Genomic DNA, 24,939 nt, shown 5'->3' with positions numbered 1-24,939 from the left:
CACCTCTACAATTATATTTCACCTGCTCATATTATAACTGACAAAATTTTGAAGTAGAATGAGTTACTGAAATCAAGCATTAAGATAAATTAAATCAATCTCTTTGATTTACTAAACAACAAAGGGTTAAACTAAGATTTTTTCCAAAATAATAAAGCGAGGGTCCTGGGCAGCTCAGTCCTTAAGCTCAGGTCATGATCCCAGGATCCTGGGATGGAGCCCCACATTGCACTGGGCTCCCTGCTCAGCAGGAGGTCTGCTTCTCCCTCTCCCTCTCCCTTGCTTGTGTTCCCTCTCTCGCTGTGTCTGTCTGTCAAATAAATACATAAAATCTTTGAAAAAATAAAATAATAAAGCATTATCAACTTCAAAATGTATTTTATTATTAATGCACTGGTTTATATCAGTTACATTGAACAATCTTATTTCATCTTCATCTGATGCCTTACTATTTAATTTTTATTTCTATTTTATGATACATTATTATAGGTGTACATGTAAAGATTTTCTAAGTATATATACTTTTATTAGGGTTCATGTTCAGGAACAAAGTCAAAGTACTTGGAGACCACGGCTCTAACAAGCCACCTAAGGGCTAGAAGTTGTGATGAATTTGAGGAGCAGGATTAATATGAATAGAAGAAGAAGATGTATAGGGGAAGGGAGAGTGAACTCTGGGCAAAGAAGGGAAATTCAACATTTAGATCTTGAAAGTGAACATTTCAAGTTACTAGCATTGCTTTGTGAAAGATGTCAGTATACTATGTTAACACATGGAAACTGAATATATTTCATATTCTATTGCCAGATATGCAATGGGATATAAAATATATTCTTGAGTTGAATTTTTTTTAATTTTTTAAAATATTTTATTTGAGAGAGCAGGCAGAGAGGCAGAGGGAGAAGGAGAAGAAGAAGCAGACTCCCCGCTGAGCAAGGAGCCCGATGTGGGGCTCAATCCCAGAACCCCGTGATCATGACCTTAGCTGTAGGGAGATGCTTAATGAGGCCCAGTCAGAGGGATTGATTTTTCTCACACAACAAGAACAGTCAGTGCATTCGTTGTGTCAGAATTCAAGGATGTGTCCTGTGATTTTTCTTGATTTTTCTCTTAACTGACTGAGCCACTGATGCTCCCCTTGAATTGAATATTTTAATAAAAGTATGCTCTATTTAAGAAATAGTTTTTGTTCACTGTAGAAATTGGGGGGTGGATAACGCAATGCTGAAGAAGATTGTATTAGTTACTTGTAATCCTATCACCCAGAGATAGGCATTTTTAATATTTTAAGTGTATTTCCTACGAATACTTTATTGTGTAAATATGGGTATTTGCCTGTGTGCATTCAGCATCTCTTCAACAGACCGTGAGCGAAAATGGTCACAACTGTGAGGAAGAGATCTCCAAGGAAGTGATCTCCATTGGGAGATCATGTTGACATGCCATGGGGAAAAGAGCCTGTGGCAGATTCCCTGCCAGTAGGGATGGCCAGGATATTTGGGCAGCAATGACTAATATTGAATAAAAAGTTCATTCCTTTGTCATACTTGCCACACTGACCGTTCTCAGTCCCAGATCTTTCTTAAAAGTCTGCCACAATTAACAGTTTTGTGTTGTGTGCTTTGGTTAACAAAGGAGAGCTGGTGGCCCCATGTAGTGGAGCAGAGTTGCATAGAAAGAAAGTGTAGCTGTTGGAAGTGAGACAGGGAACATGGATCAAGAATTCCATCCAGGGGTGACAATGAGAGCAAAAACCCTCTAGGAATCCTCAGAAATCTTAGGAATAGTGCCAGACTTACAATGCTCTCCAGTATGGGAAGGGCCATCTCAGTAGACATGCTTTCAGCTGTAAGATAAAAAATGCCTGAGTGAATGAGGCCCAGTCAGAGGGATTGATTTTTCTCACACAACAAGAACAGTCAGTGCATTCGTTGTGTCAGAATTCAAGGATGTGTCCTGTGATTTTTCTTGATTTTTCTCCCATGGTTTCAGAATGGCTACCATGGCTACAAACATTATTTCTTCCTACAACCTCAGTTAAACCATGTTGTGGTGGTGGGAGCATGGGGTTTCTCCCATTTACTTCCTCGCAACAGTGAAGGGAGAAAAGATCCCAGGAGTTCCCCAGTAGAACTTCTCATCTATCTCATTGGCCGGAACTGGGCTGTGCCCTCCTCCCTAAAATAAAGTGAAATTTGCTCAAAATTCAAACAATTATGGTATTTAATAGTAAGGCATTGTCTGTCATAGAAGCTTAAACCATTTTATTTGAATATGAAAATACAAAGATGACCCAAGGAGGGCTAGAAAAGCCTGTTTTCAGGCAGCTTTCCCTGAGAGCACACGCATTGTCCTTGGAGAGCGCCCCCAATGGGAAGTTCCAAAGCTGCCATTCAGTTCCTGTGTCCCCAGAGTGAGCTTAGAAAGCTCTTCTCAAGCCCAGCTAGCTGCGTATTAGACTCACATGGAAAGGTGTATACAGTTATACATTGCATCCAAATCTCCACAACTGAAACATTAGGGTCAGTTATTTTCTCTTTCAGTTCCACTCGTGATTCCTCTCTCTGGCCAGAGGTGAGAACTAGGGGTTAGGGCCAGCTGAGAGGACAGCCAAGTCTCATTATTTGTGGTGGTCATGTACTATAAAGTTGTACTGAATTAGTGAATGGGGAACTGCTGTTCCTGGGGACATGTGCAATGAGGTCACACTCTGGTCAAAACATTTCTAAAACTGACCAATATATAACCTTGTTTTGTGTGTGTGTTTCCATTTAAAGTCACCTAAATTAATATATATTGTTGATTCATTAACATTGAACTCAGAGTTAAAAGCACTATAACTCATACCTGAGTGAAGCTTATCTAACACATATTTTCTCCATGAGACACATCACGATTTTCCTGTGCTTAGAAACACCAGATAACACTTCAGAACTATGCTCGGAGGCATTTTAAACAGTGAAATCACTGACAAAAAGCACAAAAATGCCAAGAATTGGCACTAAATATACCACGAAAAGGACACCTGTTTACGGTTTGAGATCTGAGACAAGAAGGCAGAGCTTCGCCTTGTTCGACCTCAGCTGGAAGCATGTTCACTGGGCAACTCACATTTTTCACTGCTCTGCACAGGTCCACCAATGATCAAGAAAGCATCAAAAGTAATGATTTGGGGATCACAAATAAGTTTTAGTGAGTAGGTAAATAGTTTCCTGGTCTAACCAAGGGAATATGAAAACCTCAATTATGTTTTATATGCATATTCCTGAATCATTTGTATTTAGTTTAGCTAAAGCCATGATGTAAATGAACATATATTTTCAGTAGTTTTCTGAGAGATATTGTAGCTTGTAACATTGATCTACCAAATCAATTGACCTAGACATTGTCAGATATTTGCTTAGAATAAATGGAACCTATTATGCATCACAGAAAATATATACCTTCTTGGCAGCAGCACTGTTAACACTTCAGAATGTCAATCTCCAGCAGATATTTGGAAAAAATGAATCATATATAAATTCATAAACTCATCTTGGGCGCCTGGGTGGCACAGTTGCTTAAGCATCTGACTTTGGCTCAGATCATGATCCCAGAGTCCTGGGATTGAGTCCTGCCTCGGGCTCCCTGCTCAATGGGGAGCCTGCTTCTCTGTCTCCTCCCCACTCATGCTTGCTCTCTCTCTCTTTTGCTATCTCTGTCTCTCCCAAATAAATAAATAAAATCTTTAAATAAATAAAAAAGAAATAAAAAGGTCATCTAATGTCTGTAAACTTGAGAGAAAATAACAAGGGCAAAAAATCTGAATCTGAGTGACTTTAGAAAAATTTTTGCTTATCTTATCCTGTTACCTAGGCTTTGGGTAGTTCTCCAACCTATTGCCTCTGCAAAGAGAATGAGGGACAAAAGTTGGAACCCTTCTATCATTTGAAAAAACTACCTTCCTTATGTTAAGCAACTGGAATTTCTTATACTTTTTGTTAGGCAGTTAGTTAGACATGAGCAAGGAGAGATAAAGCAGGTGCTGGCCATCCCTGAGAGCCACCCCCAAGGGTTAACAGTGATGCCTTCAGAACAACCTCTAAGGGCTAACAACAGGAAAGACCAGGCCACAGAGCTGGCTTAAAAGCTACAAGGGGACGTCCAAGAACTGAGCATGTACACAAGGGTTGCAACTTGCCCTTAAGTACCTTCAAGATCACAACAAAATTCATTACACATCCATAAATATGCAGTAGATAAATAGAATTATAACCAAATGCATCATGGTTCCTTCAAGAGTTAGCATAGGCCGTATGCATGTGCAGAAGCCAAAATGTTAAATAACCACCAGCCGTCAGTCAAAAATGTCAATCAATGCCAAATTCACATGTTCACAAAGCAGGCTTAAAAGGATGCAGCCAAAGCTTCTGGGGCATTGCCACTCTTACTCTGGCAGTGGCCCACTCTCACTCTTGAATCAAGTGTACTGTACTTATCTACTCGATAAACTCTCCTCATTTTGGGGTCTCCAATTCTCTGGTGATCTGGGACAAGAAGAGAGCAACAGGGTTTTCCTACCATGAAGACAGAAATTAGGAAGATTATCAGGAAATCAAAGTTTCACACATAACAAAGCTCCATTGGGTGGCCACTTTTACTACAGTTCATCATACCCTTGGTGACCAATATTCAAACCATACTCTGAGGAAGTTTAATATGACGTCCCCCTTAGAGGGGGATGGAAAGAGGTTCAGTGGGCTAGGCTCTGGACCCCATCCCTACCTCAAAGAGAGCTGATCAACTTTTCTAAGTTTTATACTTTGGAATTGAAATGAGAGGAACACTTAGAGGAGAAAAGCACCCTGTTGGTGGCAGGAAGTCTGGTGGTGATGCCTGGAAACAGTACCTGAAGATCTACTTCTATCATCAACCACAATAAGGACTTTTCTCTGGCCCAAGTTTCAGGAGAAGTGTTTTAAGATTTATTTAATTATTTATTTGAGAGGGGTGGGGGGAGAGAGGGAGGGAACATGAAGGAAGGAGCAGAGAGAGGAGGACTAGCAGATTCTATGCTGAGTCCAGAGCCCAATACAGGGTTCCCTGAGTTCGTGACCTGAGCCAAAACAAAGAGCTGGACACTTAACAGCCACCCAGGCACCCCAGTAAAAGTATTCTAAATTGACATTACCTGAAGTCTTTCTGGCATCTCTGAGGCAATTCTTCTCAGGAAGACTAGGAAAGTTAAACTTTGCCCTGAATAAATGCATTATTTTGGATATGACAGTGGTTAATCTCTTATGACCCCAAGGCCCTGACTAAATTTAAAAAATAATAAAATTGTCATGACAGAAAAAGTCCATATTTTCCATATATTTGGAAAAGCATTTGAAAATGTCTAAAATACCAGAACATGATGTATTAGAATTCATTAAAAACAAACAAACAAATGTACCAGAAGCGCCTTAAATGGTTTCCCAGGAAGTAAAAAATACGAGTTCAGGCTGGCAGCTGCCTTTACCCCATCAATTTTTCATAGAACCAAATATTAGCAGGGTTGGGCAAGTTCTGGAAACAACATACCATATTGTAGGCAGAGGGAGAGGGACTTCTATACTTGTCACAAATGAAAGAGTGCATGTGTAAAATCAGTAAATGAATGAATGATACACTATTTACTCAGGCTGAAAACTATACCACATTTTAAAGAGTTAAATGATACTAAAACTTATAATTATATCTATATTATTTATAATTATAGTTAAATTGGTTATTAAAATATTTTTAAATGCTTTTGTAAAATATTTCCTGATTACAGCTAAAGTAATCTTTTAAATTTAATCTTTTCTCCTCTAAATTCCTAATTAGAATGTGCATTTGCCTGTCTATAATGCATATCTCTGTTAAGGGTACATAGACTAAGGGGGCGGGGCTTACACAGCCCTTCCCAACCTTTAGAACTGGTACAAAATTGTAGAACTTCTTAGTGCAGTTGCTTTCAGTGGGATGATTCTTTCTCCCTCAAATGCAGTAAAAGCTTCAAAAGGGACATATTGTACTATGTGAGAATTGGTTTTTTAAATATGGAGTGGTCTAAATTATTTTATTACTACCAATGATCTATTTAAAAAATATTTCAAGATGAACTATTTACTATTTCAGTAGATGGATAGAGGTGAATAAGGCTGCAGGCATGGGTTGAGAGTGATATTCTATTTAATACTTTTTAGAAATCTGTTGTTTCTGAGGAATAGACTGGTTAGGTGCACATAAATGTGCCGTATGTTGATTAGGAATTAAGAATAATATTAACATTTACTATTTGTGGACCATTACAATGAATTGTAGAGAAAACCTGAGCTTCTTCACAAAATGAATTCCAAATGCCGGCCCAGGTTCTCTGGTGGGGCCAAGAACTGCCTGTGGCTCATTATGGAACTCTGATGACCAAGTGACTCCTCTGGGGGGCTCAGAAAGGGGAAACCTTTGGGTTCCTTCCTCAGGCTGCGGTGTGCTACCTGCCAGTAATTGCGTTGCCTCTGCCGCCCTCTTGTGGGCATTTTATTATCAAATAGTAACTGTTGGAACTGATTTGGCTGGTGTCAGGGAAGTAAAATTTAACTATGAACAATATGGATTTTTGACAGATAACAGAAAAAGTAGGCCATATGTATTTCCTAATGGGAAGACAAAACCATGAATATAATTTAGTCAAAACCTAAAGTACTATATTTTATAAAAGCAGAGAAAAACATACAGGACTCCTTGATCTTCTAGTAGGGAATATCCCCATTTAACAAAGGTTCATAGAAACCAAGGTTCATAGAAGTTGTATTGCATTGTCCATGTCGCACAGCCAGCAGGTGAGCTTGGAGTCAATTATCAATCTCTCAAATATTTATTGCATAATTCCTTCAAGAGTTAGCATAGGCCGTAATGACTAGAAACAACTGTTTTAATATGTACGTTTTCTTATTTTTCCAGTATGGTGAGGCCAACGTATCAGAGATTATTACCATCGATAAGATAGTTTATTACAATTTCTAAGAGGAGGAGGCACACCTTCCTATAGAGAAACACCAGAAAGCAGCAGGAAAAAGAGGAAAGCATGGGCAGAGCCTTTCTTGCGGTTTCTATGGGAAAGGCAAAGCAAGATAGGGGAAGCAGAGTTAGAATGGACTAGTTTGAATAATTTTAGAGGAATCTGGGGCATAGAGGTTATCCCTCACTGCCCGGTGCCTGGCCCTGGGGAGACTAGTGCAGAAGAACACTGTCATTTGGGGTTTAAGAGCCAGAGAGAGGAGGTACTTTAGGGCAGGGGCTGTGGATTGGCTTGTTTACATATGAAAGGTGAGTCATTTGTTATCTCCAAGAATTGGCTAGTCCTGGGAGGGCCAGTCTCTGTAGTCAGAGAAGCTCTAGATGCCAGAGCATTGAGAATAAAGGAAAGAAGATGGTAAAGTAAATACACCAATTAACAAATTCTCTTGAACTCAGAATCTGAGTGTGTGTGTGAATGAATGAAATCAGTAGTAATAAAGAGAAATCCTAACCCTGACATTGGTATTAATTTTTTATCTGTATGATGTGATTAGCTGATAGATTTATACATAAATGTTACCAAATATCAATCAAGAAGAAATGTCAAAATTGATCTAAATATCAGCTGGGTTTTTTTTCTCTTTATTGAAAACTGTAACAGGGTCAGAAGCTTGCAGATAAATGTTTTCATGAAAAGTGGAGATCATAATTACTTATTTCAAATTTATACTGAAAAAGATCTATTTTAGGCACATGCTTTTCCAGCAGAAATAAGTTTTGTTTCCTTCTAAACAGTTTTTTATTTTGTGTGCATATTTATTTAAGAAAATGTGCAGGAAGATATCTTATATCGGAATTTGAATTTAAAGAACCCTTTGGTCTTTTTTATCCATCTACCTAGTTATTTGCTCTCTGTGTCCCCATTCAGCCCTTTTGGTAACTTCTCTCCATTTAATTATGCTTTCTGATATCACTAACTACCATTTTCAACAATTTATGAGCAAACCATTGTGTAAAGATTCTGTTGCTAGGTTACATTCTCCTTTAGTGGAATCATGGTGGCTGAATAAAAACCTTGGTTCCTGTTCTCTCTCTCTCTCTCCCTCCCTCTCAACACTTCTATATAGCCTATTTGTTTAATCAACTCTTAGAATTTAATTCACCATTCAATATAATTGTTCTATAAATATTTACCCTATACAGTTTACCTGGATTTTTGCCATACCTTACAGAAAAATAAATGGGTTGAGTCTCTAATTGAAAAGTTTTTGGGGCACCTGGGTAGCTCAGTCGTTAAGCATCTGCCTTTGGCTCAGGTCATGATCCCAGGGTCCTGGGCACGAACCCCATGTCAAGCCCCATGTCGGGCTCTCTGCTCAGCAGGTAGCCTGCTTCTCCCTCTCTCTTTGACTTACCCCCTGCTTATGCTCGCTCTCTCTCTTTTCCAAATAAATAAATAAAATCTTTAAAAAATTAAAGAAAGGAAAGTTGTTAAGTTTTGGCAGGATTGTAAGTTGTAGAATTTCTTTTTCTTTAGTGTATACGATATTTTCTACTTGCTCCTCCTGAAGATCCATGCTCTACCCTCTACTTTGCATTGTGGCCTGGGAGGCTGATGTTTATGGACTGCATCCACTTTCCTTCCCTCTGGCTTCTGATTGAGATAGCCAGTGGAAGTACTGACGGGAGATCAGAGACAGGGAAAAGACTGAGGTGTAGAATTGGTCCCCTCAGCTCCCTTCCGCACAGTTAGTTCATCGTGTACCCCTCTACTAAAGGTCATGTGTCAGATGGCCCTCTCCATACAGCTACTGTCTTTAGGTTTCACCACGGCTTCTTTGTCTTGCCCTCTCATCCTAAGTGCAGTAATGGATCCTCACTGAAACTTGCAATGAGATGCTGTACCATTCATTATTGCTGCCTGTTAACTATGTTAACCCCTTTGTAAGTGGTGACTTTTATTAGAGTTCCTCAATTACAGTGTTTGAGTGTGCCATCTGCTGTTTTCTGATAGATATGGCAGCAATTGAGTTTTTTGGGTAGAGGTTGGAGAGCAAAGCAAGTGTCCTAGGCAGGTTAAATAGAGCAGATCTTGGATGCAGCATTAACTGTGCTCCTTACATGCCCCCAGTTTGCACCTGGCACCATCACCGATCGTGGGTCCTCATTTTTATTAGTGTATACTATAATTCCAATCCTCAGGGACTGTACAGGAGAGTACCAAACTGTTTTCTTTTTATTCAGTTCAGTTTTTAATTGAGGATAGCTGAAGCAATAATGTCTTATACAGCTTAACTCTTGCTTTAAGCAACTTCAAAATCTCTAAGCATGGGACTTCATCTATCCATTCACTCATTCAAAACTATGGGAGCATTGTCATTCTCCACAGATGAATTAATCAGGTCATGTTTTGATTTTTAAAATATTTTGCAACCATTTTGATGTGTGTCTATCTCCACAATACAGATTATTACTATCTTAGTTTCCTCTTAAAATATAATTAGTTTCCTACTAATGTCACAAGATTTGGGGGAAACTCAAGTATGAAAATGTGCGAAATAGCTCTGAAAAGCATCATGTGCTATATAAATAAATAGATTTTAATTTTTAAAATTTCTATTACCAGATCTTTTTCCTACAATAGTTTTACACAGATGAGGGACGGGGGCGATCTTATCTTCATACATATGTAAAACACCTAAGGATTGCTATAGAAATGGGATGATCTCAACTTTAGCCTGTCCATCATCTGCTTAAGCACTGGGCCACTTTTATTTTTATACTTTTTTAAAGTAGGCTTGTTAAGCAGAGTCCATGGGTTTCATTCTGCACTTCATTTATCTATTATTTTTTAGAGAGGGAGGTGGAGGGAAGGGCAGAGAAAGAGGGAGAGAGAGAATCTTAAGCAGCCTGCATGTGCAGTGTAGAGCCGACCTTGACCTCACAACCCAGGGATCATGACCTGAGCAGAAATCAAGAGTCCATGGTTTAACCAACTCAACCCCCCATGCCCCCCATGTTTATTGATTTGATTAAAGTATTTTTGGTTGTAACAGTACCATTCTAACTTAATTCACATTGTATGTGAGCAAAGGAATAAGCACCAGGTAAAGTAAGTATTCAATCAACATGACTTCATTTTTCACTTTCTAGGAAGTCAGTTTTGTGAGCATATGATCCCATGTTATTAATATGGAGTCCAGTTGATATTCACAAGCATGAAACCCGGATTTAACGTTGTCTGAATAACAAATTATTTTATAGAGGCTATTAATCAGTGTTTTAGCTTTTTGTATATTTATATATATTAAAGATTTTTATTTATTTATTTGACAGAGAGAGATCACAAGTGGGGCGGGGGGAAGCAGGCTCCCTGTTGAGTAGACAGCCGGATGCGAATCTCGATCCCAGGACCCAGAGACCATGACCTGAGCCGAAGGCAGAGGCTTTAACCCACTGAGCCACCCTGGAAACCCACTGTTGCAGCTTTTATTGAGCATTTGTTTGTGAATACATATTACGGTCAACATTTTTTATATATGTATAAAATTCTAAACAAGTTTGAGTTGAACCCAAATTGCTTGATAGGGCTTAATGATCCAAGTGAGGAAGCATATATTGAGAAACTACCATTCTTCATCTCTCTGAAGAGCCCTGTTGACACTTTTTGTATATGCATTATTGTTTTCTAAATTGTTTTGAGTTTGTGCTTCTGCCAAAAGAGTACTTAATATTACCAGAATCAGAAACAAAAAAACCCTGTGTTGTTGAAAGCTTGGCTGAATAAGGTCAGTTGGTCAAGTGGCTGGTCTCAGTAATAAATGGCAAATAATGTTTACTTCTTTCTTATTTGTGAAGCTTATTATTTTTCTCTGTCCTCACTAGTGGGCATTAACCCTTAGGCATTTGCAATAGTTTTAGATTTATAATAAAATTATTACTGGTTAGCTTCATTTTATACTGTCAAGTTTTTATGCCTTATACAAATAACACACATAAAGCCTTCATTATTCCATAAAAGACATTATTCCATAAAGACACAATTTCTGGAGGAAGTATGATAGTTATTGCATGCATATCAATTAAAACCCTGTCATGAAATCTATATGAATACATTTTAGCTAAAATAGATAAACTCTAGAGCAGATCCAAGGTGACCGTACAACAGTGGATGTGATGACTAAGTGTCCCCTGTTCCTCATCTTTCAGATTTTGTGTGTTATAGATTGAACTGTGTTCCCCTAAAATTTATTTGTTGAAGCCCTAACCCCCAGTGTGATGGTATTTGGAGTTGGGAGTCATTGGATGGTGAGGTTTAGGTGAGGTTAGGAAGGTGTGACCCTCACAATGGGATTAATGTCCTTATAAGTAGAGACAACAGAGAACTTGTTTCTTTGGTCTCTCTTCACCTACATACTGAGAGGGCACAGCAAGAATGAGGAGAGGCCATGTGTGGACACGGCAAGAAGGCAGTCATCTGTAACCCAAGAAGAGAGTTCTCACCACACATGGACACTGTTGACACCTTGATCTTAGACTTTCAGTCTCCAGAACTCTGAGAAATAAATACCTGCTGTTTAAACCAGCCAGTCTATGGTGTTTTGTTACAGCAGCATGAGCTAAGACGTTGTATGTATGTTGTTTCTCAAGCTACATGGATTTAAAGTTTGCCAGGATCATTTTGCATATGTAGTAAGCTATGCCTTTTATCTATTAGGTCAAAAAAACCTATTTCTATTATTAATTTTTTATGGGAAATGATATAAGAGGCATTAATTTCTTGGGCCCCTTTTATTTCATTATTAGCATTAAATAATTAATTTTCACATTAGGGCTATTTTGGAGGAATCCTTCCCACCTACCACACTAAGTTCTTCCTTATCTCCCAATAGTTGCTGCATATGTAACATACAGAGAATAGCAAGGTTCATTAAGATGCAGAGCATCTTCTTGGGTGGTTGGTAGCTGTTCACTCCATCCAGCCTTTCAGATCAATAACCTACCTGACACTACCACTTAATTTCATAGACATCTCACATTTGACATGTACAATATCAGGTATTGATTTGGCCTCGCCAAACAACTTTTCCTCCAGTCTTTACCACTGGCAAAGATATACAAAGCAGGACTCTAGTTAAAGTGGTAAGGATGATTTCAAACCATAATATACTATTTATACTATTAAAAATAGGGAAATAATAGTAATAGTAATAATAATAATAATAGGGAAAAGGTCCAGTATGAACTGAATTCAACTTTGATTTGGACAGAAGGGATTGGACATTTGAAAGCAAGAATGAGGGGCACTTGTGTGGATCAGTCGGTTAAGCATCTGCCTTTCAGCTCGGGTCATGATCCCAGGGGCCTGGGATTGAGCCTGCTTCTCCCTCTCTCCCTTTGCCCCTCCCCCTGCTTGTGCTCTCTCATTCCCTAGGTTAGATAAATAAATAAAATATTTAAGAATTAAATAAATAAACAAAAGGGAGAATGAGAGAATAGGGAAGGAGTAAGTGAAGGCTCTATAGTATTGGGGAAATGGAAGGTTACAAAAAGCAGGAAAAGGAGTTTAGTCTATGTGAAATCCATCTGGGTTTTGCTTAAGGGCACTTATCCAAGTTAGACTTCTGCCCTCTCACAGAGACTAGGAGAATAAGCCCTATCTGCAGATGCTGGCTGGAACAAACAGTAAATTCTTTAGGCAGCCTTGAGTTCTCTCAGGTTAGTGCTTTAAAAGGGACTAGAGTCATCCTAGGGATGCAGCCTGGAGCTGTCAAAATATGTTAGTGTTTGTTCAATTCTTTATAGGCCAAGATTAAGGCCTAGTCAAGAAGGGGGCTCAGAAGAACCTGGCTAGAGTTTGGCCAGGGAGAGAGTATTTGTCACCATGTCACTGAAAAGCCAATCAGATAGCCATCAGTAAATCCTGAAGGCTACCCCTTAAAATCAGAAAACAATTTCACCACTTTTTATCATCTCAATTGCTGCAACCCTGGTGAACACCACCATCTCTAAATTACCAACAGATTGCTATCTCGTCTCCTTCCTTCTATGCTAACCCTCCTTCAGTTGACAACTATTGACAACACAGATGAAAGAGAGATCTTTTACAAATTAAGTCACATTATGTCCTGCTAAAGCTCCAAATCCTCAGTGGCTTCTAATCTCATGCAGAGTATAAAGTCTTTACGATGGCCAATAAAGGCCCAGGGTGATCTGCCCCAGTGACCCCTGTAACCGCTCTCAGATTTTCGCTCTGGCTCAATCCATGCCAGACTTACCAAACTTCTTGATGTTCTCTAAATAGGTTAGGAGGCTTCTGCCTTCTACTTCTGCCTGGAACATTCTTTCTACAGGTAACTACATATCTAACCTACTCCTTCCAAGTCTTTGGTGAAATATCACCTTCTTCTTTGTTTTAGAGCAGCATACCCTCCCCTTCTTAATGAGGCTATCTTGAGCATCTCATTTCAAACTGCAACCTATTCTGTCATTGTTCCAGGCTTGCAGGGTCTTGGCTCGCAGAGTCGAAGAATGATGCGTATGGACACAAAAGGGCACAGTGATAGTTTATTAAGTGAATTTTAATATTTATATATTATATTTTATATTACATATTATATTTAAGTTTATTATGTAAAAGAAAGAAAGCTCTCTAAAGGGAGAGGGGTCTCCTTGTTGTCTCCCAATGATGTAGTTTTTGAATGTTGGTGAGGTCAGATCCGAAGGCCAAAAAAGAATTCTTGAGATGTCTTTAGTGCAAAAAGGTGGTTTTATTAAAGCATGGGGACAGGTCCTGTGGGCAGAAAGAGCTGCACTGGGATCATGAGGAGTGGCCCATTATATACTTTGAAGTTGGGAGGGGGTTAAGGGATAGGTCAGCTTCTAAGGAATTTTGGAAACAAGGTTTCCAGGACCTTGAGGGGGTTAGCTGTTGTTGGGAAAAGGTCATTTATTACTGTCTAACAAAACCTTAGTTATGAGAGAATTATATATGAGATATATATTGGTGGGTCATGTGACTGGAGATGACTGCTAACATGTATCTTTGGGGGGGGGGCGGTGGTTAGAGATAAAGGAGGTTTCCAAAAGAATTTTTATATGTTAAAGTAGACTTACAGGATCCTGGAGGTTGGGCTAAGATTGGTTTTTGCCCTTAGCAGTGTGTCAACATCCAGGCAGCTGAGTCCCAGAGGAATGTCACTCTGCCTGTTTCAAGGACTTATCAATGGGCTATAAGTAGTTAGGGAATTTAATAATTTTTCTTCTCCTTTTATTTCCCACATCATCACCTTACTCCCCCCATCTCCATTTACATTTTCCTTTTGTTTTGTAGCATTTTTCATCTCCTAACATTTTTCATCTCCTTTATTCATTGTCTTTACTTATTGTTGTTTGTTCTCCTTGCTAGAATGTGAGGTCTAGAAAAGCAAAAACTTTCCTCCAATCTTGGTGTATTTTTTTTTCTCATATAAACTAGGGCTACATTATAGATGTTCATTAAATTTTCTTTTAATTAATGAATCAGTCTAAGTGAAATTTCTTAATGATATAAAATAAGCTCCATGGGGCACCTGGGTGGGTCAGTGGGTTAAGCAACTATCTTTGGCCCAGGTCATGATTCCAGGGTCCTGGGATGGAGCCCCACATTGGGGCTCCCTGTTCAGCAGGGAGTCTGCCTCTCCATCTGTCTCTCCCCTAGCTCATGCTCTCTCTCTCACACACTCTCTCAAATAAACAAATAAACAAATAAAATCTTTTTTAAAAATTGTAAAAAATAAAATAAACTCCATTAATGTTGTTTTTCTTTTTCTTTTCTTTCTTTCTTCTTTTTTTTTTTTTTTTGAAGGTTTTATCTATTTATTTGACAGAGTACGTGCACAAGCAGCAGGAGTGGCAGAGGGAGAGGGGGAAGCAGGCTCCACTAAGCAGAGAGCCTGATATACCACGACCCTGGGGTCATGATCTGAGCTAAAGGCAGACTCTTAAGTGACTGAGCCACCCAGGTGTCCCAGTGTTGTTTTTCATTAGCTGGTATGTCTTGTTTTAGTATTTAGCATATAAATAATTTCTTTGAGAGAAGTACCCTCCAGCTCTGGAACTGAAGTTTGCTGAGGAGCAGTAAAATTTTACTAACTCTCATGTCCTTGTTTCTCCCATTCCCCACAGCCCCCGAACCCCCATTCTTTTTTTTTAACCACTTTTTGTTTTTTAGATTTTATTTATTTATTTGACAGAGAGATCACAAGTAGGCAGAGAGGCAGGCAGAGAGAGACCGGGAAGAAGGCTCCCTGCTGAGCAGAGAGCCCGATGAAGGGCTGGATCCCAAGATCCTGACAGAGGCTTAACCCAATGAGCCACCCAGGAACCTTCCCAACCCCCATTCTATAGAGGGGAAAGCAAATGAGGTAGCAACAGATAGGAAAGGAAAACCTAAATAACTCAGTGTTTATAGTGTACTAGAAAATGTACTGGTTAATTGAATATCTAAATTTATGGTGAGACCAAAGTTCATCCAGATTTGGAAGAAATATCATAGGTAGACATAATCATGAAAGCTTAACATGCATCAGAAAACATGTATCCTGTTTAAGAGAAGTAATGTAATTGGCTAATTTTAGTCAAAACAATGCATTTTCTTTCTATTTGTCTAGTTTTCGATATTATGTTTTTCTGCTATTTAAACCATTTCCTTCTATAGTGTAAATAATTTTTACTATGTTTGGAAATGCTATGGTTGGGAGTGGGCAGGGAGGGGGAAATGCACTGTTAAAGAGCCTACATTCCGCAGCCAAGCTGCCTGGGTTCTAATCTCAGCTTTGCTACTAACTGCACAGTTGTGGGTAAGTGATAACACAGTTCTCCACCTTACCTTTCACTTGTGTGAAATGGTGATATTCAAGAGTATATACCCAATGAAGTTGTTTTGAGGAACGGCCCTTCATAACACACAGGGCCTGTCACATAGCGTTCACTCTATAAGTAGCTATTTTTATGAAATAGTGGAGTGTTTTCTGAAATAAAAATGCATAATTTCAAATTGGATTGTATACATTACATTTTCATAAAATGACACTGGTCATACAATACTAACTGAACCATGAGCCAAATTTTTATTACTATTACTTTAAAAAAATCTGTGTGGGCTCAAGTGAATTTTTAAATTCCTATACTAGAACATTTATAATTTGAAATACGAAGTTTAGAGAAAGATGCTGCAGATGGTGTGTCGAAAGACCTCTTTGGATCTTGTGGTACATCTTACATAGTACTTTATAATAGGTAGAGCAATTCCTCCTGTATCTTTCTGAGTTCTTGACTGAGACCCTTGTAATAAAAAATAGATTAACAAGAGAATAAACCCAGACGTTTATTGACATGTAACCTCATGTATACATGGGAAATACCCAGGGAAAACTGAGTAAATTTCAGAAGTGATTCTAGTTTAGATACCGTCTTCAGCTAAAAAGAAAAGGAAGAAGGGTGAGGGGAGGCTAACTGTGGGGAGGTACCCGGAAAAGCAGTGTGAACAAGTGTAAGATTTGTAATGCAGATTTAAAGCTGCATCTTCTCCATTGATAAGGGTCTAGTTGTCTGGAGGAATCATCTTTGTCCTTCCTGATAGGGAGGGAGGAGAAGGACACTTTTATAAATTTCTGTGGTGTTTTAGGCAAATACAGGGAGAGCAGAGAGATTTTCTTTTATCTGCTTCTTCTCAATTGTTTTCAATTCAAAATAAGCTTTATGCCAGAGTGGCATATTTTGGAAATGAATACTGTCCTTCAGTAGGAGTTTTCCTAGGCAGCTCTTTTTCTAAGAAAGAGATACACTGCCAAGAACTGGGAAGGATCTGATATTTTATCCCACTTGTAAGCTAACAAGTAGTCTGCCACAGTTTCTTAGAAGTTGACAGATGCATGAGATTCCTCTGTCAGAGACAAAGGGTTTGATTACTCCGCACCACAGGCAGCGTGAGCTTCAGATTCAGATTCTTCTTGCTCCCAAGGCTGTCAGTGTGAACTGGAGCTGCGAGGCAGGAGCGGCACAAGCAGCCAGGGTTTGGATCAGAATAATGGACAAGTCCAAGTTTAGAAATGTCATGCTAGCAAACCAACCTATACTTTGTCCTGGAGGAGCAGATTATCTTTGTTATCCTGCAGCAAATTTCTCTGCCCTTGAGGGAAATATCCCTATCTTTGAAACTACATGTGTAGAAATGCAAGAAGCCCATGGCAACTTGACCCCAATATACACAAACACAATAAAAACTAAGATTATAATAATGAAAAAAATGCACAAAAATTCTAACCACAGATTTAGACTAACATTATAAATGTAAAACACTCTATCCTTTCTGATCATTTCTTTGAATATGTAGTTAATCAATTAGAATAAAACCTTGCAACAATTTGCTTTGCTCTGTAGTAAATTATCACTTGATGCTTTAACAGTCACGTTTTTCCTCTTACCACGTATGATCTCCCTCCATTTAGTCCAATAATCAGAATTTATTGTCTAAATTATTTCTTACTGTGTTACAGGAACTAACACACTTTCTCAAGAGTGGCTTGCACATTAGCAATCTTCCTTTTTCTCTGCCTCTTCCTGATAAAATTAAGTTTCACAAGGTTCCTTCTCAGTAGTGTAGCTGGGCAATTATTACTCAGCTTTGCAAGGTCGTTTTCCTCTGCTAATAGACAGCTAACGCTTTTCCCCCTCCCCCCACATCCTTATTTTTAAAAAACATTTTAGGGGCTGTCACACTTTAAAGATAATATCATCCTGGTCTTTTTCTTTGTTTTTAAGCTAAAGCTACTAAAGCCGTTTGGTGGGTGTATATGTGCATTGTGTCCTTTTAAAGCCAGAGCTACAAAATTCATCTGAGTTCCAGAGAAAAGCAGAACTGCCAATTACTCTTACCGAATAAATTAAAGCAACTGTTTAACTTTCACCAAGTAATAAAAACCAAGCTGTTTCCTTCGGTGGATATAATTACGAAGGACATCCTAAGAGTTTGCACAAAGGTTGAGTCATCGGTAAGAGTTGTCAGAAAATATACAGGCTACCCTGTATATTAACATATAAACAGTGAATAATTTTTTACTGTAACTGTATGTCTCGTGTGATATTTGGGACATACATATATTTTTAAAAATCATTGTTTATTTGAAAATGAAATTAACCAGACATCCTTTATTTTTATTTGCTAAATCTGGCAACCCTATTCGCCATTTACCCACCAAACAAACTACAAATAACCTTTTGGTAAAATTTCGCATCAAGTGGGTTTGGGCTCAGAAGCACTCCCCGTGGGGCAGAGAGAGAGGCTTCAAAGTTTTGGTGATCTGACATCAACACGACGCAAAAATAAACGTGAGTAATTGGAAGTTTTGAAATTCACAGATGCAGACTTGGAAGTCCAGCTCAAAAGAGTGGAGGAATAGACTAAAAGAAGTCATGGACTGGCGGGTTTGGGGGTTCTCGGGAGAAAAAGCAAAAACAAAAACAAAAACAAAACAAACAAACAAACAAACAAAAAAAAAAAAAAAAACAAAAAAAAACCACACTGGAGCCTGGAGAACCTAGCCAAAAAGAGTGCAAGTTCCTGGAGCAAAGACTTCTGCAGTTTAGTGAGGAGAGAGCGCGAGACCAGAGCGAGCCAATAGGAGCCGAACAGAAGGGGGCTGGGTGCGTGAAGCCAATCAGAGCGAAGATGGGTGGGATTGGACTCCGGGAATGCACGGGCGTCGGCCGCTGGGGCTCCGAACTCAACCAATCGGAACCGAGCAGGGCGGGGTAGGACACCGGGAAGGGGCGGTCTCAGGGAAGTAAACTGCGAGGCCCGCGCGTCTTTCAGCCTCCCCTGCTTCTGCGTCTGCCCTGCACCTGCAGCTTCGCCTTTCTCCCAGTAGGGCGGACGCTAACTCGAAGGGTGACGGGGCACGCTTGCTCGGCTCGTGATGGCCTACCCGGGATACGGAGGAGCGGTGAGTCAGGGCAGCGCCTCCGCCGCCTCCGCCCTCGCGGGGTGGGGCGCCCCTGCGGGCGGTGCCAGCGTACGCGGTCCGCCCCTGCCTCCGCTGGGTTTGATGGGTCTCTGGTACTTCGCGGGGTTGAGACCCGTCGCGGCATTGGAGCCTGGGGCTAGGGTAGAGCCGGGAACCACAGGTCTTCTGGTCCCTGGGGGCGCCTTAGTGGAGTCCTTGTGAGGCGGGGATGTGCTGTGGTTTTGGAAAGTTTCTTCCTGGACTGGAGGAACTAAAGCTCCCTTTTCTTGTTGCATTAATATTTTGTGGTTGACCTCCACCTGGACGTCCTCTTTTAGAATTTTTGGCCACTTCCTGCTTTCTGTCCTTTAAGTTGCTTATGAATAAATTAAGGTGTGCCAGATATCTCCCAATGTTTACTCTTCTACCAAGGGCAATCTGTTCTAGTCTTTTTTGGGAGGTAGGAAGCATTAGGTTACTCTTTCTTACATAACTTTTTATCCTTAACCTCCTTTGAGAGTTGGAAGTTGTAATTTGTGGTTATATACTTTTTTTTTTTTTTTTTAATTCCTGAAATTGCTTTTTGGGGTATCTTTTAATGGTCTTTTTTCTTCTTTTAAAAGAAGCAACTTTTAAAAAATCTCATCTTTTTTGTTTGCTTGTTTTTAACCCATTCTATTGTTTTGACGTTTACTGTTTACTTGTACTTCATCGTCTCATAATCTAGTTGTGCATTTCCTGGAGTTTGAAAGGCCTTTTCTGGAGCTCCAGCACTTCCTCCATACATTTACCCTTGCACATCCAGCTGCTCAGCTCTTCAAACTGCTGGTAGTATCCGATCTTATGATTCCTTCCCTCCCCCCACTTTAGAATAATTTTTTTTTCTTTTTGCCTTCTGACAATCTCTATTCATCTTTCAAGGATGCAGGTCAAGATTTTTGTTCAGTATGGAATAACAAACAATCTTGAGGCTTCTTTCTCTTCCAGAACAAACAATCTTGAGGCTTCTTTCTCTTCCAGACTCATACAAATGCTCAGTAAAATGCCCACGGTATTAAAATGTATATCAAGTTCCAAAGTTAAAAAAGTAGGGGCACCTGGGTGGCTCAGTGGTTTGGGCTGCTGCCTTTGGCTCGGGTCATGATCTCAGGGTCCTGGGATCGAGCCCCGCATCGGGCTCCCTGCTCCGCAGGAAGCCTGCTTCCCTCTCTCTCTCTCTCTGCCTGCCTCTCTGCCTACTTGTGATCTCCGTCTTTCAAATAAATAAATAAAATCTTTAAAAACAAAAAAAAACAAAAAAAAAACAAAGTTAAAAAAGTAGAGAGAAGCCATAGCCATAGCAGGAAACAAACATCAGAATATTTACATTTGAACCATAGTCTCCTTCTTATTAGTTATTTGACCTTAACCGAATTAGGAAACCTCTTGAAGTTTCAGGTTCTCAATGACAAAAAGGACATAGTAGTTTAATACCTCATAACATTTTTGGAAAATCAAAGCACATGATGGAAAGTACTTAGTACCTGGGCTATAAAAAAAAAAAAAAAAAACCCTCAGTAAATTAGCTGTGTATTATTTTTGTTGGTATTCTTATTGTTATTATTAGTTTTGAAGACTGTGGTTGGAATTAATCACTTCATTGATCTGTTTATTGGTGTCTTGCTTTTTAAAAAAAAATATTTTCTGGTGGAGATGGTGTTTGCATTCCATGCAGTTTCCCATGCCTAGTTCACAGTTTTATTGTGTTTACCATGTACTCTTCTAAGTATGTGTCTGAAATATACTACTACTTAGTTTGACTGCAGGTGAAATTTTTTTGTATTTTTTTGCTTTTTATTTCAGTGATGTTGATGGTAAACACTTAAAAAGTGTGCTTCATGTTCATCTGTTAGATTAAGTTCTCAGAGGCTAGAGAGGTTTTTGTGTGTGTGTGTGTGTGTTACACTTCTTTTGTTGTTGGATAACGTGTTAATGAACTCAGTTACCTCCTAATGCAGGACATCTAGCATTTTGTAGCTAATAGCGTTTGTAATAGTGAACTCTTTCTATTCTTGCTTTTTTCTGTGGACTCATAAATTATTATTTTCTTTCACACCAACTTTAGTGGGTAACAGGTAATATTTGTATTAAAAACCTTATTTTTCACTCTTACAGTTTGGAAATTTCAGTGGTCAGATGCCAGGAATGCAGATGCAGATGGGACAGCCAGTTCCAGGAACAGGGCCAAACCTGCTTCCTGGTGGATACCCAGCATATTCTGACAGTTATTCCTCAGCGGGAGACCCCATGTGGACATACTTCACTGCTGTTGCTGGACAGGTGAGGTGTTAAATACATGGCACAAATACCGGTTTTTGAAAGTGATTGCTATTTAAAAGAAATGTCAACTATTACTTAGTGTGTTATTTTAAATGCATATGAAATTTGTATTTTAAGCTTATTTAGACTGATTTTTATCTTGAGATAAGAGATGAGTATAGTCATAATTATTTCAGTTTTAGAAGTCCATTGGTATGATGCCTGACACATTGTTCATTTCACTTAGACTGGAAACAGATTGGGGAAAGTAGATCTACATGATCTACATGTTAATATCTGTGAGGAAGCTGGGACACTGTATCAAAAAGGAGACTTTTAAATTGTGAATGGTTCTGGGAGAGACTTGATGGTAAAGCCAGTCAGGAAAGGGTAAAGAAAACACCAGAATAGAAGTTCAAATATCAGAGTAGTAAGAAGAGACAGATTCACACTTGAGTCTTAGTCACAGTCTGTATCTCTTCTTTTAGATTCACCAAGAAAAACTTAGAGAGTAGTTAGAATATCACAGGACTTTGATAACATTTTTCATTTACTCATTCACTTGAGTGTTCACTATGTCCCATATGCTTGGCTATTTATAGAGGATATACACAGAATTATTATATATGGCAGACACTTTGTTTTGGTGACCCCAATTCCATTCACAACCTCTTTTTCCCTCTGTAGTAGAAGTTGGAAAAGCCCTACTACCAGCCCAGACACCTTGAATCTAGTAAAGGTAGCTGTGTGCCACAGGACTGGCCACTGAGACATGGTGCAATTTCTTTAGGATGTTTTCCTTTTCTAAACAAGAAAAGCCTTCCTGGCAACTAGTAATGGCCCTTTTTGCTCCTTAATTCTTCCTGCCTGGAAAGGGAACTTGAAATAGGGAAGTGCTACAGCCACCTTGGTACCTTGCATCAACAAGCTTGAGATAACAGCCTTTGGATGGGATATGTAGAAAAATGTAAAGATATAGATGGCATTGTAAAGTTGCCATACAGTCCTGTTCTGCCTAGCCTCAGACTTCTTGTATAAAACAATAAACCCTTAATATTCCATTAGTGTGTGTATATATATATATATATATATATATATATATATATATATACCACATCTTCTTTATCCATTCATCTCTCAATGGACTTGGGGCTCTTCCCATAGTTTGGGTTTCTTGGATGTTGCTGCTATAAACTTTGGGGTAATATGCAGCAACCCCTCTCCCCCCAAAAAGAAAGAAATCTTGTCATTTGCAACGATGTGGATGGAACTAGAGGGTATTATGCTAAGCGAAATAAGTCAGCCTGGGAAAGATAAGTATCATATAATCTCACTGATATGTGGAATTTAAGAAACAAGACAGAGGATCATAGGGGAAGAGAGGAAAAAACAAAACAAGATGAAACCAGAGAGGGAGACAACCCATAAGAGACTGAGGGTTGCTGGAGGGGAGGGGGGATGGGAGGGAGGGGGAGGCTGGGTGATGGACGTTGGGAAGGGGATGTATTGTGTTGAGTGCTGTGCGTTGCGTAAGACTGAGGAGTTAGAGACTTGTACCCCTGAAACAAACAATGCATTCTCTGTTAATAAAAAATAAAAAAATAAATAAACATTATTGGTTTAAACCTCTTTGATAGTGTTTTCTATTGTTTGCAACTAAATGCAATGCTGTTACCTGATAACTCTTAAGTAGTGTAATGCTGGGAATAAGTCTGTTATCTATAAGTGACTATATAATAAATCTATTTGATAAAATTACAAGTTAAAACAGAAACTGGGCGTAGATTTAGAGACTTCTATTTGACTTCTGAACTCTTTCAGTGTTACAAATGGGAACAATAATTTGCGTGTTTATACTATTTGATATTTGCATTAAATTTTTCACAGTTTTAGGGGCGCCTGGGTGGCTCAGTGGGTTAAAGCCTCTGCCTTTGGATCCCAGGGTCCTGGGATCGAGGCCCACATCGGGCTCTCTACTCAGCAGGGAGCCTGCTTCTTCCTCTCTCTCTGCCTGCCTCTCTGCCTACTTGTGATCTCTGTCAAATAAATAAAACCTTAAAAAAATTTTTTTTCACAGTTTTGTGATTTTGAAGATTTATTTATTTTAGATGGGATGAAGGGCAGAGGAAGAAGGAGAGAGAGAGAATCTCAAGCAGTCTCTGTGCTAAGTGCAGAACCTGATTTGGGGTGGGGGTGGGTGCTTGATCTCACAACCCTGAAATTGTGACCTCAGCCAAAACCAAGTTGCCATGCTTACCTGATTGTACCACCCAGGCACCCCTAGTTTTGTGCTTTTGAATAGTAAAACTCCATGAGGACATGGCCCTTGACATTTTCTTCCTTAAGCACTTCAGTAAATGTATTGGTTGGATGTATAAGCTGTCTCATCTTCAGTGTTTAGTCTAAATATCTAAATAGTTATTTTATATGTTGAATTTTCCCAGCTTTAAGGAATCAGTTAAGTTTACTGAACTCACCTCTGCATCTGTTTCTTTTTGTTTGTTTTTTTGGATAGGTCTCATAATTAATTATGTTCTATGAGAAATGTCCAGTTAAAGGTTTCTACAGTATTCCTTTTTATTGGATGACATTTTTTGAGCAGTAATGATTCAGTCATCAGTTGTTTAGGGGAAGTTCCGATTTGTACCTTTGCAAATACACATATACACATACACACATGAGACATGAATGTCAGTAATACCAACAGCTTTAACTTGAATGTGGATATTGCTTTTCCTTTTTCACACAGAGGTTGGCAGGATGGATGTACCTTTTTATTATAAATGAATAACTGGAGATTAAGGTTTAGTAACTGAACAAATAGGACTTGAACTTGGGTATCATTTCAAAATCTTGCTGCCTATTAGTTAACCTAACCAATAGCAACTAATTTTTTGTTAATGGTCTAACTAAAGGTCTTCTTCAATTAGAAAATGCAGTTTTCGGGGCGCCTGGATGGCTCAGTGGGTTAAAGCCTCTGCCTTCGGCTCAGGTCATGATCCCGGGGTCCTGGGATCGAGCCCCGCATCTGGCTCTCTGCTTGCCAGGGACCTGCTTCCTCCTCTCTCTCTCTGCCCTCTGCCTACTTGTGATCTCTGTCTGTAAAATAAATAAAATCTTTAAAAACAAAAAACAAAAAACAAAAAAAGAAAATGCAGTTTTCTACTGCTACCGCTCTTTCGTTAGGGTTTATAGAGTTGATCATTATCATTAGCCTCACACTGCAATAAGGAGATCCAAAGAGATTGCTTGGATTTTCTACATAGAATTTAGGAAGACATTACTTGTTAGTTAGTCAATTAAGATAACATGCTTTCATAAAAAGTATGAAATATGAGTATGAAGTAGTATACTAGGAGAATGCTTTCTGATGGTAATAACTTGTAGAAAAGCTAGTCAGGTGGTTCTTCAGACCCCAAAAATCCTGAAAAAACACATGTAAAATAGAATTTCACTCATTAATTAGATTTTAGATTTTTAAATTTCATTGACACTTGAAAGAGAAGTTGTAATATTTTCAACCTTTGGAAATAGTAAATGGACATGGCCACAAACTGTCAGAAATGACTATAGCTGAACCAAGAACTAATGATAATTTTCTTCATTCTACCAGACAACCAACCTGCCTTGTATTAC

The 24,939-nt window shown here is 39.1% G+C and overlaps 1 protein-coding gene across 5 annotated transcripts in view; it reads left to right on the top strand.

The window, feature by feature from the left end:
* Positions 1-24,939, top strand: part of GCA (grancalcin) — a 50,821-nt gene that overhangs the window by 5,023 nt on the left and 20,859 nt on the right. For 4 of the 5 annotated variants that reach the window (XM_082691257.1, XM_082691255.1, XM_082691258.1 and 1 more), the window contains one exon: positions 21,160-21,324. In XM_082691257.1, coding sequence (XP_082547383.1) covers positions 21,181-21,324 — 144 coding nt within the window. In that variant the 5' untranslated portion in view covers positions 21,160-21,180. Of the gene's footprint in view, positions 1-18,787; positions 19,006-21,159; positions 21,325-24,939 lie in introns of those variants that run through there. The other variant, XM_082691254.1, reaches the window with a different exon arrangement.

This window comes from Mustela nivalis (genome assembly GCF_964662115.1).
Source record: "Mustela nivalis genome assembly, chromosome: 11".
Lineage (NCBI taxonomy): Eukaryota > Metazoa > Chordata > Mammalia > Carnivora > Mustelidae > Mustela > Mustela nivalis.
This window is presented reverse-complemented; position numbering and strand designations above follow the sequence as displayed.